This window comes from Leucopleurus acutus (genome assembly GCF_964270905.1).
Source record: "Leucopleurus acutus genome assembly, chromosome: 3".
NCBI classification, from domain to species: Eukaryota; Metazoa; Chordata; class Mammalia; order Artiodactyla; family Delphinidae; genus Leucopleurus; species Leucopleurus acutus.
Genome location: NC_139145.1, coordinates 100399895 through 100420186, shown reverse-complemented (window position 1 = coordinate 100420186; position 20292 = coordinate 100399895). Strand labels below are relative to the sequence as shown.

Below are 20292 nucleotides of genomic sequence, written 5' to 3'. Positions count from 1 at the left end.
GTAGCAGGAAAACAATATAGGTCAGAAACTGAAATCTACATAAAGTAAGGAAGAACATTGAAGAGGAATAAGTGAAGGTAAAATAAAACCTTTTATTTTTCTTATTCATAATTAATCTAACAGAAAACAGTTTGTTTAAAATAATAATACCAGCAATGTGTTTAATTATGTGTGCTTATGTATATAGCATTCTTATATATGCTTATGTATAGTGAAATGAATGACAGAAATGATACATGGATGGGAGGGAGAAATTAGGATTATTTCGTTAGTATAATGTACTCACACAATCTGTGAAATGGTATAGTGTTATCTGAAAGTGGACTTAGTTGCAAACTCTGTCTTTCTATATATACTGCAAACTCTAGGGCAACCATTAAAAAAGTTAAAAAGAAGTATATCTGATATGCTAAAAAAAGTGAGAAAATAGAATCATATAAAATGTTCAGTTAAAACCAACAAAGGCAGAACAAAATAGTGAAAGATAAAAACAAGAACAAAGAACAAGGGCAACAAATAGAAAACAGTAACAAATATAGTAGATATTAATCCAACTATATGAATAATCACTTTGAACGTCAATGGTCTAAAAGTACCAATTAAAAGACAGAGATTGATCAGTGGGGACCAAAAACCAAGACCCAACTATATGTTGTCTGTAAGAAGTCAACTTTAGATATGAAGACACATATAGATTAAAAGCAAATAGATGGAGAAAAATGTACCATGCTAACACTAACCAAAAGAAAGCAAGAATAGTTACATTAATTTCAGGCAAAGCAGACTTCAAAATAAGCAAAGTTATTAGAGATAAGGGAGGGCATTACATAATGATAAAGGTGTCAGTTCTCCAAGAAGTCATACCAATCCTTAATGTGTATGTACCTGACAACAGAGTGTCAAACTATGTGAAGCAAAACCTGATAGAATTACAAGGAAAACTAGATGAACCTGCTATCATTGTTGGAGACTTTAGCACTCTCTATCAGAAATGGACAGATCCAGAAAGTAGAAAATCATTATGGACATAACTGAACTCAATACCACCATCAATCAGTTGGATATAATTGACATCTATGGACTACATCCAACAACAGCAGAATACACAGTCTTCTCAAGCTTGTATAGAACATTCACTAACATAGACCACATTCTGGGCCATAAAACATACCTTAACAAATTTTTAAAAAATATAGAGTATACCATGTTTGCTCTCAGACCACAATGGAATTACACTACAAATCAATAACAAAAAGGTAACTGGAAAATTCTGAAACAGGTGGATATTGAACAACATACTTTTAGATAATACATGGGTAAAAGTAGAAATCTCAAGAGAAACTGTAAAATACTTGGAACCAAATGAAGATTAAAACACAACGTAAAATTTGTCAGATGTAGCAAAAATGCTTAGAGGGAAATTTAGAGCACAGAATGCATACACTAGAAAAGAAGAAAGATCTAAAATCAAGAGTAAAAGTTTTCCCCTTAGGAAACTAGAAAAAGAAGAGCAAATTAAACCCAAGCTAAGCAGAAGAAAAGAAATAATAAGAATTAGAGCAGAAATCATGAACCTGAAAACAGGAAATCAATAGCGAAAATCAAAACTAAAAGCTGGTTCTTTGAAAAGATCAATAAAATCAATAAGCCTCTAGTCAGGCTAACTAAGAAATAAAGAGAGAGCATGCAAACTATTAATATCAGAAATAAAAGAAGGAACATCACTACAGATCCCATGGACATTAAAAGGATAGTAAAGGAATACTATGAACAACTCTATGCTCCCAAAATTTGATAATCTAAATGAAATGAACTAATTCCCTGAAAGACACAATCTGCCAAAATTCACACAAAAAAAGAAATATACAATCTGAATAGGCCTATATCCATAAAAGAAATTTAATCAATAACTAATAATCTTCCCAAACAGAAAGCACCAGGCCCAGCTGGGTTCACTGGTGAAATTTTACCAAACATTTAAAAAAAGAAATTATACCAATTCCTTTCAATCTCTTTCAGAACATAGAAACAGAGGGACTACTTCCTACCTCATTTTGAAGCCAGCATTACCTGAATACCAACGAGACAAAGACATTACCAAAAAAGAAAGCTACAGATCAATATATCTCATGAACATAGATACAAAAATCCTAAACAAAATATTAGCCAATTGAACTTAATGATGCATAAAAAGAATTATACACCATGACCAAGTGGGATTTATCCAAGATATGCAAGGCCGTTTCAACATTAGAAAATCTGTAAGTACACAACTGTTAGTGAGAACAAAATCTGTAAAGGACAAAAATAAAATCTAGACACTTAACAATGTAACATTCATAACATCTGGCATTTTTTCCATAACATAAAAAAACAAACAAACAAAAAAAAAAAAGAAAAAGAAAAAAGCTGTGATCCATAATCAGGAGAAAAATCACCCAATAGAAATACACTCAAAAATGATAGAAATGAAAAAAAAAATGATAGAAATGAAAAAAAAATGATAGAAATGATGGAATGAGCAAACAAGGGTTTAAATTAAAACAGACTTCATACGTATGTGCAAGGATTTTAAAATGAGGAGAGATATACAAAATATAAAAAGGAACTAAATGGAATTGCTAGAAATTAAAAATATCTGGAATAAAAAAATTCACTGGATAGTCTTAATAGCAGTTATGCACTGCAGAAGAAAAGATCCTTGAATTTGAAGGTACAATATAAAGTGTCCAAACCAAACCACAGAGAGAAAGAAGGCAAAAAAATAAAAACCAAACAAGAACAAGAACAAAATCAAAGAATACAGCTTCAGTGATATGTGGGATAATACCAAGAGGTCTAATAATAAGAATTCCAGAAAAAAAGTGGTGGTAGGGGGGACAAAAGATAAAATATCCCAAGAGAGAATGGCTGAAAAATTTACAGATATGATAAAAACTAAACATCATCAGATACAAAAGCTCAACAAACCCCAAGAAGAATAAATACAAAGGAAACCAAAACAAAGCACATCATAATAAAATTGCTGCAAAGTAGTGATAAAGAGAAAAATCTTAAAATGAACAACAAAAAGAAGACACATTATATAAAAGGAAACATACACTTTAAAACCTATACTGATTTATCATCAGAAACAATGCAAGCCACAAAATAGAATAATGTCTTCAAAGTGCTGAGTGAAAAAGGAAAACGAAAGACAACAAAAAAAATCTCTGAATCCAAAAGTCTATGTCTGATGAAGAATATTTCAGATATGAAGACAAAGCCCTTTTTTCATGCAAATAAAATAAATTGATGGCAGAAAATTTGTAGTACATGAAATGTTAAAGGAAGTATTGATACTTCAGGTAGAAAGAAAATGATATCCGTCAGAAACCTAGATCTATACAAGTAAAAGAAGAGTACCAGAAATAGTAGATAGATGGACAAATATGAAAGACTTTCTTCTCATTTTTAGCTTCTTTAAACTGTAACTGACTAAAACAAACAAACAAAAAAACCAATAGATTGTGGGGTTTATAACATTAGTAGAAATTACACGACAACACTAGCATAAAGAACAGGAGAGAGTAAATAGAAATATACTTGTGTAAGGTTCTTAGATTAGATGTAAAAGTGGTATAATAGTAAAAAAGTAAACTATGATGAGTTAAAGATACTCATCATAAGATGTAAACCTTGGAACAACTACTAAAATAAATAGAGTTATATCTAATAGGCCATTAGCAAAGATAAAATGTAATACTGAAAAATAGTTAATCTAAAGAAGACCAAAATAAAGGTTAAAAGGAATAAAGATGGGACAAGCAGAAAGCAAATAATATAGTCATGTAGTTCCATGTGTTAGAATAGAGGATCCACAATTAGATATGCATTTGATCAATTGTTCATTTGATTTCTGACAAAAACACTGAAGTAATTCAACTGGGAAAGAACAGTGATTTCTAAAAAGGATGCTGGGAAAAATTGCATGTTTGTATGAAAAAGTATGAATTTCAACACTTACACCACACAAAAAAGCAACAACTTGAAATTAATCATAGAATTAAATATTAAAAACTAGAACTATAAAATTCCCAGAAGAAAACACAGGAGAAATCTTGGCACTCTTTAGATAAGCAAATAGTTCTTAGGACACAAAAAAGCACTACTAGAAAGAAAACTGTTAAGTTGGACTCATCAAAATTGCAAGCTTCTCCCTATCAAAAGACCCTGTTAAGGGAATGAAAAAGTAAGCAATAGACTGTGGAGAAAATTTTTTTAATACATTATCTTGACAAATAACTTGTATCAAGAATATATAAAGGACTCTTTACAACTCAGTAAGACAAATAATCCAATTAATAAATGAAGAAAAGTTTTGAACAGATATTTTACAAAAGAATTGTTTTCAAATGACTGTTAAGAACATGAAGAGGTGTTGGATGTCATTAATCACCAAGGAATTGTAAATTAAAGTCACAGTGAGATAATAGCACATACTCCTTAGACTGAATAAAAGCAAAAAGACAATTCCAAGTGTTGATGAGGTATAGAGCAACCCAAACTCTCTTACATTACTGGTGGGAATGTAAAAAGACAGGATTACTTTGAAAAACAGTTTAGTAGTTTCTTATAAAGTTTAATTCACAGTATGTGTTAAAGACATTTATTTATTTTAAAAGAAAAAGGGAGTTAAGGAATAGTGTGACTGAAGTACAAAGTAACTTACGCTTTGATAGTTTCATTTGCCCAACTAAAGATTGCTGACCTACTCTGAGAGTACAGGCCTGAAATGGTTGCTACCAAATCTATTACTTATAGTGTATTGGCCTTTGAAATGCCCACATGAGGTCCCCAACTTAATTGTTTTTTGTATTTCTATCTTTTGTAATCTTTTTTTAAATGGATATTTCCACTCTTGTTTTCCCCCCTAGCTTATGTTCATTCTAAGGAGTTATGTGTTGGATTTCTAATTATTAAATCAAATTTTGTGTTTCATTACGGAATTCAAATGTTCACAAAGCAAATGTTTCAAAAAGTTTAGTCTAACAGAAAAACATAAAGAGAAATAACATGGCCTGTGATCAGAAATTCTGTTTTTTTTGTTCTGAATCTGCAATTTAATCAGTGGATAATCTTAGGCAAGTCTTAACATTTCTGACCCTGGTTTACTTAGCAATAAGATGAGGATACTGCCTACTTCATCCTCACCTTTATACCCTAAAATCATAAGACTGTGATATATTGTGGATAAACTATACAGAAACCATAGACAGGAGGAAGAAAGGTGTTTCAGGAGGAAGAAAATACACCAGTTTTTAAATAATGTACTCCAGTTGATCTGGGTAATTATGTTTACTGAAACACAGATCTGTTAGTGGTAAAATGCAAATATTGTGGGATTATGATGTGTCTCAGCTGTATTTCCTTTAAACCTGTCATATTTTCAAGTCAAACAGAAACCACCATAAAGGGCTTAATTTTGTTATGAATTAGTATATTTTATTATCTTAATAGCATCTTTAAGATACCTGTGATTGGTAACAGAAGAAAAGGAAAACTTTTGCAAAGACTTAAATAGGAGAGAAAACACAAAGGCACTGTCCCTCACAACCACTGCAAGGTCTTAGGTTCCAGAGAATATATAATGTTGATGGAGAAACAACTTGTACAAAGGCCAGGGATGTTTCACCAGTTTGAAGTTCTGCCCCTTTGAGCCCCTCGACAAAATTCGGGCTCTATGAATATGTGTACTACTTGTTCCTGTTCCAGGAGAGTTGTCTGACCATAGGGAGGCGGGTTTGCTCAATGTGTAGATGGGAGAGAAGACTAATTAGAAGCAAGTAGCAGTTTTGCTTTCTCAGGCCACCATCTGAAACCCATTGATCTCTTCTAAGTCATTTTCAGTACAGTTTTGTGCTGAGTGACAGATGGTTCAAGAACTCAAGAACTGAAAGATAAATAATGGTTGAAGCATGTGGGTCACCAATTCTTTATAATCTTGTGAGAGAATTCGGCTCTTACCCTGGCCAGAAACAACTAAAACCAGCAGGGGGTGGAGGGGGCTTTCAAGGTTGTTTTTCTTTCAGTTCAATAAAGTCTACATCAGAAATAATGCAGTCTTTTAAACTTAGAAGACTGACCATTTGGGGGGTTAAAAGGAAACAGTGAGAGAATACATGAAAACTAGAAAATAAGACTTTAAAAGGAGATAATTATTACAGAGTCTTTAAGTGATAGATTCAGGTTTGGAAATCGTTACATAAAGTTATCTATTGCTACTTTGCAGGGATAATGACCAAGAGAAGATGTAACATAATGACTTAAAAATAGTTTAAAAGGTATTCATGTCTGGAGGATAGTTAAAAAGTACAGGAAGAAGGAAACCATGATATGAGCCAGTTAGATTTTTTCTATGGATTCTAGTAAATATTTTAAGGAAAGGTTGGTCGGTTCCAAAAAAGTGTATAAGAAAGCATATAGGTTGAAAGCCAAATGTAAATGATTTAAATAGTTAATGGACTAACAGAATAACCACTAAGTCCTCATCCTTCATTTTCCCAAGACATTAAGTATAGAGATTTAAAGGCAGAATATTAAGGATAAAACAATGTGAGAGGGCTTCCCCGGTGGCGCAGTTGTTGAGAATCCGCCTGCCAATGCAGGGGACACGGGTTCGATCCCTGGTCCAGGAAGATCCCACATGCCGCGGAGCAACTAAGCTCGTGCGCCACAACTACTGAGCCTGTGCTCTAGAGCCCGTGAGCCACAACTACTGAGCCCACATGCCGCAACTACTGAAGCCCGCACGCCTAGAGCTGGTGCTCCGCAACAAGAGAAGCCACTGCAATGAGAAGCCCGCGCAGTGCAACGGAGAGTAGCCTCCGCTCGCGACAACTAGAGAAAGCCCACGCGCAGCAACGAAGACCCAACACAGCCAAAAATAAATTAATTAAATAAATTAAAAAAAATTTTTTTTAAAAACAATGTGAGAATGTTTACACCTGGTCCTGAAGGTGGGGTAACCCATGAACACTTCCTATTCGGATATGCAACCGGTTCTGTCTTTAATATCCACTCCAGCTGCGGGCAAAAGAACAATACGGCTGGGGAAAACACATACTGTCCCCAGAACAATGATAGGACATAATTGCCTTGTAGAGAGAGATGCACTATGATCATAATAATAAATGCCTTTTACATTTGAAGAAAATTGGCCAGCAGTTTTGTACATCAGTTTGTTTATTAATAAAAACACCCAAGAATCACAAAGTATTTTTCACATCTTACTAATTTCTTATATGCTCAATAGCAAAACATAATCTGTGGTAAATATTAAATTTTTATGAAACAACACTACCTAATAATAAAAAAAAAAATCTGCATTACATAATTTTCCCCCTCAACTTTCCCCTCACCCTTGTCCCAAGTATATTAAATTTTGACAGGAACTAATGGTTAATGATTCGCAAAAGACTTTATACTGAAAAAATGTAAGATAATCCTTTACAAATAACAGATTCAGCAAAACTGACATCAATAAAATTTTTAAAACATCTTTAAAGATATATTTAAGTATCTATAAAACACTTCTTTTACAAATAGAAAATTTCTCATACCTGGAATGTTATATAAAAAGTCCCATAAATGTTCTTCTTCCATGTAACTCACAAAAACATTTCCAAATGTTTGTGGAGAAAAATTGCAGTGGTACAATACTTTAAAGATAGCTTCTATCAAGCTGGATCCTTGGTTCACATTACTTTCTGTATCAGAACGCTGTTCTTGAAAGGTGCGTTCTTAAAAGGAATAAAAATGGTTTAGTAAGGTAGGTATCAATGAATATGATTACATTCTCATCACTTACTCTAGCATAATATTGTAAACATGTATTTGATTAATATTTACATAATAAGAGAAATGCCACAGTCTTTCAGGTCAATGGTTCATCAAACTCAATATAATTTCTGAGATAATCCTGGATATTTGTGGGAGAAAAAGTTGTGAGAAGGACAACATGACATCACTTCAAAGGGCAGTGCTAGTTTCCCTTTATGTCAGAATTCTTTTTCCTCTTAAAGAAACTTTTTTGATTTCTTTTCTCATTTAAAAGTAACACGCATTCATTCTAGAAACTGTAAAAAATTCAGACTAAGAAACTAAGAAAACTAAAATTGTACCAAATCCTACCAATCAGTGATAGCTACTATATTTGGTGCAGTATTTCATTCATATTATATACAAATATACACAAATATATATATTTTTATATGTATACATATATGTAAGTAGATGTATGTATAACTTGAACACCAAATAGAGTTATTCTATATGCACCCTCTTGTTATTGAAAATCTACTTAAAACCAGATGAATCTTTGTATCTCTGTTTGGTATTTGTGTTCTGAACATTATTATACCCTTTATTCAGAACATAAATTTCATAGGAAATTCACATTTATAGTGTTCTCAGTATTATGCTATCAATTCTACAAATAAATTTATGTGTTTCTCAGACACATAGATCCTGCCATTTCAGAATGAAGAGGTTTATCAGCTGGTTTCTCAACAAAACCTAATAGGAATTCTCACAAAGACAGAGCCATTTTAATCACTCTTTTCCGTCCTCCTCTGGCTCCATTATGACTTCTTCAAAGATCAGTTCCTATACTGTTGCATCTACAGGTAGGACTGAAAAGGTGAACTAATTTCGATTTTGTCTAGATAATTAGCATGATATGTCCAGTATCATAATATGTAAAAATATTGATTGAATTAAAGATAATGACTCTCATAAAGTTTCTTATATTTTAAATATATTGAAAAAATATAACCTAGATCATTTTGGAATGAGTACATTTCCTTTTCTTGCTAATTTGGAAGCTCATCGCTTCTATGGTTCTTCTTGATAATTTTATTTCTGTGATTTGATTTTCATGATCTAGAGAGCCTTCTGCAGGATTTTTGCTGGAACTATTGGTAAAGTGATGTTCTCTTTGTACTGGGGTTGCTAAGCTGGTAGAAAGTAGGCTGGAAGCTACTGATGTCCATTGTGGGGAGAACTCCATTGAGAAGGAAGTCGATAAGGTAAGTAGAACCAAGAGATGGAGAGAACAGTACTGATGGGATGACACTGTGTGAGAACCTGGATCCAGTAATGCCTGTATACTTATGTTAGCTGAGCTGATAAATTTCCCTTTTTGGTTAAACCAGGTTAATTTGGGTTTCTGTCACTTGCAATCTAAAGGGTCCTAAGTTTTCATCAAGCACAAAAGGTTAAATGACAAAAGGGTCCTAGTCCAGGCATTCATAATTTCATCTTTTTTATCCAAATAGTCTCCTCAGTCCTCTCTGCGTTTCCCTCCCTCTAATTCAGCTTACATTCAACTATCAGTTATCCTTCATGTCATCGCCCCATGTTTAAACCTTCCCCTGCTCCTACACTTTGTTAGAAATTCCTGAACCTGAAAATCAAGAGTTTCCACAATCTTTTCCCAAATTATGTTTCAATCTGCAGTCATCTGCTCCTCCCAAACTGGTGTACTTGCTTTCCTTGCACATGTTCCCTCCTATCGCCTTTTGTTTGTCTCAACCACTTCACTAGTCTAGAATGTTCTGCTCCAATAAAATTCCCAAGATTTAATCAGTCAATTACTATGTCAGCAGTCATATTAGATGCTAAGGCCTACACCTTCCAGGGATTCACTGCCTCTGTGTGTGTGTGTGTGTGTGTGTGTGTGTGTGTGTTTGGGGGGTGGGGTGGGAATGATAGACATGTAAACAATCATTACAGCAATGTAAAGATAAGTAGGGTTACAGTACATCCTGGTTTGCCTCAGGCAGTCCTGGTTTATGTCTGTTTTTCTGGTGTAATTAGTAGCAGCATCCTCTTTCACTCTTAAACTGGGTCCCAGTTTAAATGACGAATTATTCGATCACCTTAAGTCTAAGTGCCTTAAGTATAAGGTACTATGAAAATATAGAGGATGATGTTTTAAATTTGGGGATAGGAACGCAGAGAAGACATCTTCTCTCTGAGAGAAGACCATGTCTCATAGAAGTCTTTAAGGAGGAGTAGAAATTTACTGGCACGACAAGGTTGAGGTGGGAAAGGTGCTTTCCAGGAAGACAGAAGAGTTGGTCCAATGGTGAGAAGACAGGTTGCTGCTGGTAGGGTGGCATGGCTGAAGTGTGAATGGTATGCAGGAGGGAGAGATAAAGCTAGACAATCAACACAGCCTGAATAATCTAAGGCCCCATGAATCATGCACTGACAATACAGATGGAGAAAGGGGGATGGTATGAGGAACATTATAATAAAAATAATGAGTTTTATTAACATTGTTGTTATTACCATATAAATGTGTCAAAATACTTCAATGTATATTTTTTATTTCTATTTTCCCTTGCTTCGAAAAAAGTAGTCTGTTTACCTGCCTCAGGGATTTTTGCTATTTGAAAAGCAACAAATAGACTGAAGTCAGTTGCCCACCCAGACTTAAAAAAAAAAAAAAAAGCTAAATCCATTGAATAGTTATTAGTTTGAACTAAATGAAATAGCCATTTTTTAAGGCCAAAAAATACTGGTACTATATATTGGTACCAATATTGGTACTATGATACCAAAGTGGAATCATATGTGTCTGGCAGGCGGACAGAGGCAAGGGTCATGAGGGCTCAGAGAGAGGAGACCTCTGGGACTGGAGAGAGACATCTGGGGGTTGCAAGGGCTTTGCTGGAAGGCAGAGCTCAGGGAGGCTTGTCTGGGTGAGGCACGGAGGGAAGCTGGATCCTTGACACAGGTTCTCAGTCTCAAAGGTTACAAGCCACGCCTGGCTGCTGTGCTTGGCAGGAGCGTTTGGACAGGGATAAGGGTATTTCTACAGTAACTAGGGTGACCAGATAACTGATGATCAAAACAGTCTCACAGGGACTTCTGCACGACCCCGGGGTAAGGGTGGGAGCTCTAAGAATAGCTGCAGTTAAATGTCCTACCAGCCAGGCAGGAGACGCTCAGAATCCTCTTAAAATTGATTTGAATACAGTAAGGGACTTAGATATTCCTTGTATATCTGAGTTCATGAATTGAGATTTATACCGACTCTGTAAAAACAAAGTTACTACCCACAAATTACACTATGCTGAACATCACATGAGCTGCATTAAGTGTAATTTCATCCTCCTAACACTCTACAGAATGGGTGCCGGTTATCCCAGCTTTACAGATGAATAAGTGAAATTGAGAAAAATTAAGTAACTTGCCCCAAGATCACAGAGGCAGTAAGAATTTGCCTGTGCTCTTTGCATTAAACTATAATCTCAAATTTCTCAAAGGCTGCTTTGACATTTTATTGTTAATAACCTCTGAATGCAAAGTACTCAGTCTACACCAGGTATTTGGTATGTGGTAATTGATTGTCTTCATACAAAATACCTCAATTTCATGTAGCTTTCTACAATTTCACATATATGACCTCATTACCTCTCTAGTACTGTTTCCTTAGTGGACTTTCTATGAATGTGCATCTTGTCTTTAGGTATCTTCCCACAGCACCTGGAACACTGCTACACGCTTAACTAATGTTTGAATACTAAAGAAAGAAGGAAGGGAGGAAGGGAGAAAGAAATAAATCTCTTGAGTAGTTTTGTTGGGTTTTGGTCCATCTAGTAATTGTTTTTTTTTTTTTTTTTGGAATGACATTTACCTTCTAGTCATAATATTCAAATGTCATTTTCCCCTGCAAGCCTCATCCTCCTCATATCCATTGCTTCCTTTCTTTTCACCTACTCCTTGAAAACTCTCTTCTCTCTTGACTTCCTTATAGCCATGCTTTCTTGGTTTCAGGGGGCCTTGTGAGCTGTCTTTTCTATAGCTCTCTCTCTTCTATCATCTAGAACTGGGGTTGGCAAATGAAGAAACTAAATCTTAAAGAGGCTTACCCTTAATGAATAAAGGAGAAAAAAAGCATTTAATGAATAAAGAAGAAAAAAAGCATTTTATGAATAATCGAGAAAATAGCTACATTCAATAAAGATTAATAACTGAGCAATTGATTCTAGTTCCTTGAAAACCGATCATCAGTACATGACATACACAGGCAATTCTGTATGTTGAAAAATTATTTTGTGTTATTTACATATTAGTAAACATAGATAGGCAAACCTCTTTGAAACAGTTCTGGCTGTACGGACCTGTATCTACTAGGATTCTTCCTCATGCTTTTTAGAAGGCAAGATTTTCCAAAGTGTGTTTCGTGGGATGTTAATGGGTAGCACATATGTCCTGGAAGTGCTGGCTCCAACAATGGTAAACACTTTTGTTTTCTGCAGGATTTTTCACAGCCTTTATTCATGAGCTCTGTGACTCTCTACGAAGGTATTTTAGTATACACATAGTGTTTCTACGTATTTTTGACCATGAAACCCTTTTCTAGTATTGTGTCTAGCAAGACTACTATTCAATAAAACTGAATCTAGGAATCATATTTGCAAAGAGTCTCTTACATTACCTTTAAACCCTTTGGATTTGCAAATCAAAGTGAGCAGTTCAAATGGAAAAGGTACAAGGTAGAAGCACAAAGGGCTATTCTGCAAGAAGACTGTCAGGAAAAGAAATTACTAACCAGGTCACCAAAGTTGGATTTAATTTTAATTCAAAAGCATCATTTGTGGAGCAAGAGGAATTTTGCTTTAGCAGTAGGCACTGGCAAGACTAACAAAGCACGGCCAAAATAGGTCTTTAAAACTTTGACTCTTACCCCACAGATTTATATCAAGTTCTAACTGATTAAGAAACATAATGTGATTAGATTATATGGCTGGAAGGCACCTCACAGGGAAGTCAGTAAATATTTGGTCAATAAATGAATAAATCTTTGCTGATTGAATAAATAAAAACGTCTTCCAGCATCCGTGACAATGGTGACCTAGCTTGCTTTTGAATACTTTCAGGGGTGGGATACCCACCACCATTCAAGGCAGCCGTCCCTCTGCTGGACAGCTAAAATACCAAACTGTTTTGCATTTTAAAAATATAGAGAGAGCACTTATGTGAAAGAACTACAGAAATCTGGGCAAGTCTCTTTAGTGAATAGAGAAAAGAAGAGCACTTCCTCAGTTATCATTATGGATGACAATTCAGGGTTTTTGACTGACAGACTGACAGCCAAAATCCATTTCCTTTTAACTTATTCCCAAGCATGTCCACGTGTTGAACTGGACAGCCTATTTTTTTTCTTTTTTAAGTGAAGACTTAACATATTTGAAGATCGCTATCCTGCCTCCTCTAGTTCTTTTCTTCTCCAAGTTAGACATACCCAGTTTATTTAAGCAAGGCATGGCCTGGTTTTTACTTAACATCTTAGCACTTTTCACTCTTCAGTGGGCACTCTCCATTGAAGCAGCCTGTGCCAAAAAAAGACCACTAAGCGTAAGTGCACTATTGGTCCAAATTCTGCAACTGGCAGCCCTAGGAGTGAGAGGCAAGTTTTGAGCTCCATCTGTGCTCCTGAATAAGCACAAAGTCCACAGAATGTGAAACTGAGTTAAAGCTATTTCAAAGAGAAATTCCTTCTGTAAGGCAGACACCAAGCCTATCTGTCCAGCAGGAATGGTCCCTCTAACTTCTTAAGTTAAAGAGAATGGGCTGTTTAACTTCTCTCCCATGGTCTCTGAAAAAAGCACCATGCTAGGTCTATGTGCAGGTCCTCATGCAAAATGACCACCTTGCAGAGAAGTGATAAAGCCACTGTGGGCACTTGGGTGCTGCACAATATTCTAGAACAAGGGTTGGCAACTATAGCCCAGGTAACATGTCCAGCCTGATGCCTGTTTCAGTAAGGTCCACAGCTAAGAATGGTTTTTACATTTTCAAATCGCTGAAAAACATCAAAAGTAGAATATGATTTGTGACAAACAAAAATTATGTGAAATTCAAATTTCAGTGTCCATAAATAAAGTTCCATTGGAATACTGGTGATGGGGTTCAGGAATGCTACCCCAAAATATGGCACCTTGGCATATTTAATATTTTAAGCTGAAGGAGCTTGAGAAAAGAGCAAAAACAGGAAAGTCGCTCTGAAATTCCCCCTGCCCTTCTCCCCTGAAACAGGTCATGAAACCCTCACATCAGAGGTGCCCGCCCTATACCAGGAGGAAAGGTGCATCCTTATCTCTGAAGTCAAAACGATGCTGAGAAGAATCCTAGCAAATAAGCCTTGCTAAGTTTCCCCCAATTTGTTACACTTAACCTCATACTCCTTGACCTATCATATTTCTCCACAACTGTCCATTCTTCATTAAACCTAGCATAAAGATATTTTCTGTTTCTTTGGATCTTCATTTCCTTATGAAGTCTCTTGTGTCATGTAGAACTTATATTAAATAAATTTGTATGTTTTTATCCTGTTACTCTATCTTTGTCAGTTTAATTTTCAAACCCAGCCAGTGACCGTAAGAAAGCTGAGGAAAACTTTTTCCTCCCCTGCACAGCCATGTGATTTGCTTATGTATCGTCTGTACCTGCTATAATGGTAGAGGTTGGTAGTTGTGACAGAGACTGTGTGGCCTACAAAGCCCTCTATCTATAGTCCATCTGGCCCTCTATAGAAAATGTTTGCTAACTTCTATTCTAGAATACTGGAAGAAAGCATACATATATTCCAAACATCTAATACTACCTAAGGACATCTTCCGTCTATTCCCAAATAACTCACAAGCAAAAGTAGGTGTTAGCTCTTCAAGCAGCATTTCTTCATCACCCAATCCATCACTCTCTTATCAGTCACTCTGTTTTAGAAAAGCACCTCATGGTACTTATTAGCAACTGAACTTATCTAATTTTTATATATATTTTTAACTTTATAAGGTCTGTCCTCCCCACGTTTCCCCAGCAATGAATCCCCCAGAATATGAAGGCAATATGGCGTCATGTTTACCACTATATCTCCAGCTGAGAACAGTGTCTTGTACCTAGTTGATGCCCATTAAATATTAGTTGAATAGAGAATGTGTTTATAAAATCGTCACCCAACATTTTTAGAAATTAATTCAGAAGGATATTATTTCTTATTTCTAGGAGTAAATGTCTCCACAAAGTCTCATGTTTTCATTTTAGAATTTATTTAAAAACAATAGATATACTTTCATGAAATAATAGCTCTTCATTCTTCTAACAAGGACCACTTAAACACCAAGTACGCAATTTGCTCAATTTCTCTGTATCTAAGTTTCCTCATTTGCAAAAGTCCTAATGATCCAAGGGTCAGAAATGAAATAATATGTTAAATCACTTTGAGTTGTTGGGGAAAAGATGCTACATAAATTCATGATAATAGTATCACTCGTAATATAATGCCAAATCATTTACATGCTAACACTAGAAGCACATGAACTACTGAAGAAGAAACATGTTCCTATAGATATATTAGACATTTTCTAGGTGCCAGGAAGATAGAATATAAAGATAGAATAGAAGATAGAATATAGAAGATAGAATATAAAAATTTCAGCTACTGTCAAGCCAAATTAGATCTGATTCTGTGTAGGTGAAGCATCATAGCAAAATTCATATTACCAATCTCTCAAGCTATATACAAAGGTTCTCAAGAAGTGCTATAATACATAAAACTTGGGAATATTTATTTGGTCCAGTTCTCATCTTCACACCCAACAGAGCTGCTAAGGCAACATCTTTTCAGGCCAAAGATGTCAAAGGGGAAACCCACCTCCTGGAGACAAATTTATGCTTGGGTGGAGGGGAGAGTTACTGAGAAGCTGAGGGAGAGACCACTGCATGGAAAGCACAGGAGGAGCAATGAGAGAAGAAAAATATATCAAGCATATTTTTCCAGACAGTGTAAAAGAAGAAAAGAATCTAATAGAAATTAAGTATCTACTAGGTTTCAAAAAATGGTGCTTTATGTTTATTTACTTTTTTTAATTAGGTTTTTTTAAAAATTTATTTATTTGGTTGTGCTGGGTCTTAGTTGTGGCAGGTGGGCTCCTTAGTTGCAGCAGGTGGGCTCCTCAGTTGCAGCATGCGAACTCTTAGTTGTGGCATGCGTGTGGGATCTAGTTCAGGTATTGAACACAGGCCCTCTGCATTGGGAGCGTGAAGTCTTATCCACTGCGCCACCAGGGCAGTCCCTATTTACTTTTTTAAACACATAAGGTCATTATTAGTACCCTAATTTAGAAATGGGGAGACTGAAGTTTAGACAGATCACAACACTAATGAATGAAGTAGAATTTTTTCCTGGAAATTTCATTCATTCACAAATACTTTTTATGCACCTTCTATGTGATCAGTACCAGTCTCAAGTGTCGAGAACCAAGCCAAGTACTGGGGAACAATGACGAGCTGTCCCTGCCCTTCTGGAGCTTGCAATGGCTGACACAGGGATTAAATACTCAATTATGTCATTTAACCTTTCACTTAAAAGTGTGACGAGTGTTACGACAGGAATTATGGTGGGACGTTATGGGATGATCAAAGATGACTTCCTAGGAAGTAATACTGAAGCTAAAAGATGATTATCAGTTGCCAGGAAAATGAAAAGGAAGAAGATTCTAGGCTCAAAAAAATAACATTTCAAGGGTTCTGTAACAGGAAAGAACGTGGAATTTGGGTGAATTAATTGAAAGGTCACTGGTGTTGGAGCATCTGCCTCTTTTCTCAAGATACTTCTACAGGGACATTGCTATTATAAATATACAAATCTAAGATGCACAACCTAGACCAGAATATGCATGTTAAGCTTGCATGGACCCGATGCTGGACAAGTCAGCCATTTCCAGGGCACAATGGACATTGCTTGTGTCTTAAGGATTAGGGTCTGTACTTTATAAGTAGTGGGCAGCCACTAAAGGTTTTTAGCAAGGGAGTGACATAATCAGTTCTGTATTTGAATAAGACCAAGCTTTCTGACTTCTGTGAACGTTCTGACAAAATGGATTATAAATAATCTTAAGTAAATTGTGTCTCTTTAGGGCTTCCCTGGTGGCGCAGTGGTTGAGAGTCCACCTGTCGATGCAGGGGACACGGGTTCGTGCCCCGGTCCGGGAAGATCTCGCATGCCGCGGAGCGGCTGGACCAAGTGAGCCATGGCCGCTGAGCCTGCGCGTCCGGAGCCTGTGCTCCGCAACGGGAGAGGCCACAACAGTGAGAGGCCCGCGTACCGGAGGGGGGAAAAAATTATGTCTCTTTAAAAGCATAATACATTGGAAAGACAAATCACATACCCCAATTTTTTGCCATCTATAGTAACAGATACCTTGTTCGATGGCCCTGTTACTCAAAAGGTGGTCCAGAGGATAGCAGCAACAGGAGCAGCATTCCCTGGGAGCTTGTTAGAAATGCAGAATCTCAGGTCCCACCCAAGACGTACTGAATCAGAATCTGCAGTTTTAACCAGCTCCCCAGATAATATTTTTGCACTGTAAAGTCCAGAAGCCTTGCTTTACATAATCATACCCTACAACCACCCTACCCTCATGGAGACTCAGCACAGACCCTAGATGATAACTGTTTCTGGGACTGTAATAATTCTATGGAGACCACTGATATTCTAGGCTAGTCTGTCATCATTCGCGGATAGGATCCTTGGCTGGAAAGACTAAGGCAAGAACACACAAATATGATTCTACTGTTCTCGGTAAGAACAGGGTACAAATCCAGCAAAGAAAAAAAATACTGAACAAGTAAGAATACAGATGTTGTCACTAGTGAAAGCAGCCAAAGACATTGAAGTTAGGTGCACTAAGGGTACCAAGAGGGAGCATATTTTTACTTTTGGTCACTTCCTTCAAGACAGTCATGAAGCAGCACTTTGGTCATAAATACTTATAAAATGAAACTCACACACACATAATGTACAATAAAACACCAAGCTTCTGCCACAATATTCCTCATTACCCAAAAGATCAAGAAAACATTAACCATAAAGTCAGAGAATTTGAATTGATTAATTCATTTTAAGTCAACCAAGCCTTTGTAGTGGTGGCAGCCATTTATTTAGAATTTTCTCTAGGTCAGTTTCTTGACTATCTTTTGGCACTTTGTTACAAGGTTGAAAAGTACAGATTGTACTGGCAAAATTATCCAGGATAGAGGTTCCTGATAGTTCTCATAAATTGTGCAACCCTGCAATTTTGTAAACTTTCTGTGGCTCTGCCAGGATGCCGTACAAATGTGGTGGGTGAAAGCACAGTCCCTGCACACCGGCTGTCTGAATCAAATCCTGCTTTGCTGATTATTAGCTGTTGACTTGGACAAACGACTTGATTTCTCTGTGTCTCACTTTCCTCATCTGTAAAATGGAGATGATAATTGTACCTACCACACAGAGTTTGTTTTGAGGATTCAGTGAGTGAACACATTTAAAGACTTAGAAGCCATGTCTAGAACATGTTAAATATTATGTGTTTGCTAGTTGGTTGTGGTTGTTATGTTATTACTGAATATCACCAGAAGCCAAGAAGTTTCACTGAGAATCATTCTTGAGGCAATGGGCAAAGGAAAGAAAGTTAGTTACACTTCATTCAAATGTCACTAGAAGGAAAAGGCTACCTGCTAACAATTGGGAAATTGCCAAATATTTGTTCTTTTGATGCCACAAGTAAGAAACTGGTTAAGGCCATGTGGCCTCAGTGAGGTAATGTCAAAACAATTGCCCTGGGTTTTTAACGTCACTAATCCAAAATAGTGTTTTACAAATTTAAAATCTTCTATAAACATTTGTACTTGAGAGGTTTTTTTTCCTTCAAATTTAGGATGGCCCATCTTAAAAATAAAACCAACAAACATTACCTTCTCATGCCCATTGAACTTTATCCAAGCTTCCTAGAAGCTTGCAGCCTATGACTTTTTTATTATTAATGAATAAATTAAAATTTTACTATTCATTCATTTACTAAATTTTACTATTTTCTGACCTTCAGTGAAGTTGTATCTCATATTACAAGAAAGTTATTTCCATATAGGCTCAGCTGACTCTTTTTAAAAGAAATAGAAATTCTGATAAATCATTTTCATAGAGCAAGACCAAAAGCTACAGATATAAAAGAGATAAACCTCATATATTTTAATCTTTATAATATATGGTTGTCTATCAAAAATTCTCTACCTAACGGAATTTAATAATTGCTTATTGGATGAAGAGGACCTTGTTTTAAAATATGTACAATAAAAATATGTATTTAGGGACTTCCCTGGTTGTCCAGTAGCTAAGACTCTGCTCCCAATGCAGGGGGCCTGGGTTCGATCCCTGGTCAAGGAACTAGATCCCGCATGCATGCCGCAACTAAAGAGCCCACACACCGCAACTAAGAGCCTGCATGCTGCAATGAAGATCCTACATGCGGCAACGAAGATCCCATGTGCCACAAATAAGACCCAATGCAGCCAAATAAATAAATAAATAAAAATAAAAATATGTATTTAAAATCTCTATTCTTATTCCTGAGCCAATTTAACAAAAGTTAAATTTTATCAATTAGACCAAAAAGACACTATTTATAAAGGAAAACTCTCACATAAAAAGCCCAATAGTTATGATGCTTGAAACACCTAATCAGCATATTTTACTCTAAAATTTTGCTTTCCTAAAAATATGATCAAACTTCTAAATTACCAAATGGTGTTCAATGAAAACAAAATCTCTGAAAAAATATTACGTATGTATTTTTAGGTGCATAATAATTTCCATCTTAGTCTAGTTAATAAGATTCCCTGAATATACTGTTTCTAAATTAAAGTGACAGGTTTCTACTGCAGCTTAATAAGTCAGTCAGTCAATCAATCGATTAGTAAATTCTGTCACTTCATCCTTACAATATTTGAAGTAGCTAATAAAATTCAATACAAGACAATACCAAGGCAGTTATGTAACCTTGATCAAACACCTAACAACCTTTGCAAAAACTGATAGATATTTGAGCAGGTTGGGTAAATACACTTCTGTATTCCGTAAGAACCAGAACTGAAGGAGATACAATATAGTACCTTTAGTAACCTGTAAGTCCCTCAAAAACAATACCACGTTATACGTACAAAAGGTAGATGTAATATTTTTGGTAAGTAAATGTGGAATTTTTTTGTAAGAAAACATGGTTAAATATTCATTTAACCACAGTTGCTATTCCTGTACTTAGTGGCTATATCAGTATAGTCCAATGTTTGATCACAATTGTTTTTCCAGGCTGTTCTTTATAACTCTATCAAGAGGAAACCATTTCTCTTCTGGGACCATGACCATGAGTTTCATGAGTTATATTAGAGTAACTCTCCAGCCATGTCAGATACTATCTGTGT

General features: G+C 35.8%; 1 protein-coding gene across 1 annotated transcript in view; it reads right to left on the bottom strand.

Annotated features, from left to right (window-relative positions):
- KIAA0825 overlaps positions 1-20292 on the bottom strand; it is a 405751-nt gene that overhangs the window by 225998 nt on the left and 159461 nt on the right. The window contains exon 15 of the mRNA XM_082836448.1: positions 7602-7781. Within this exon, the coding sequence (XP_082692574.1) occupies positions 7602-7781 (180 nt within the window). The remainder of the gene's footprint in view (positions 1-7601; positions 7782-20292) is intronic.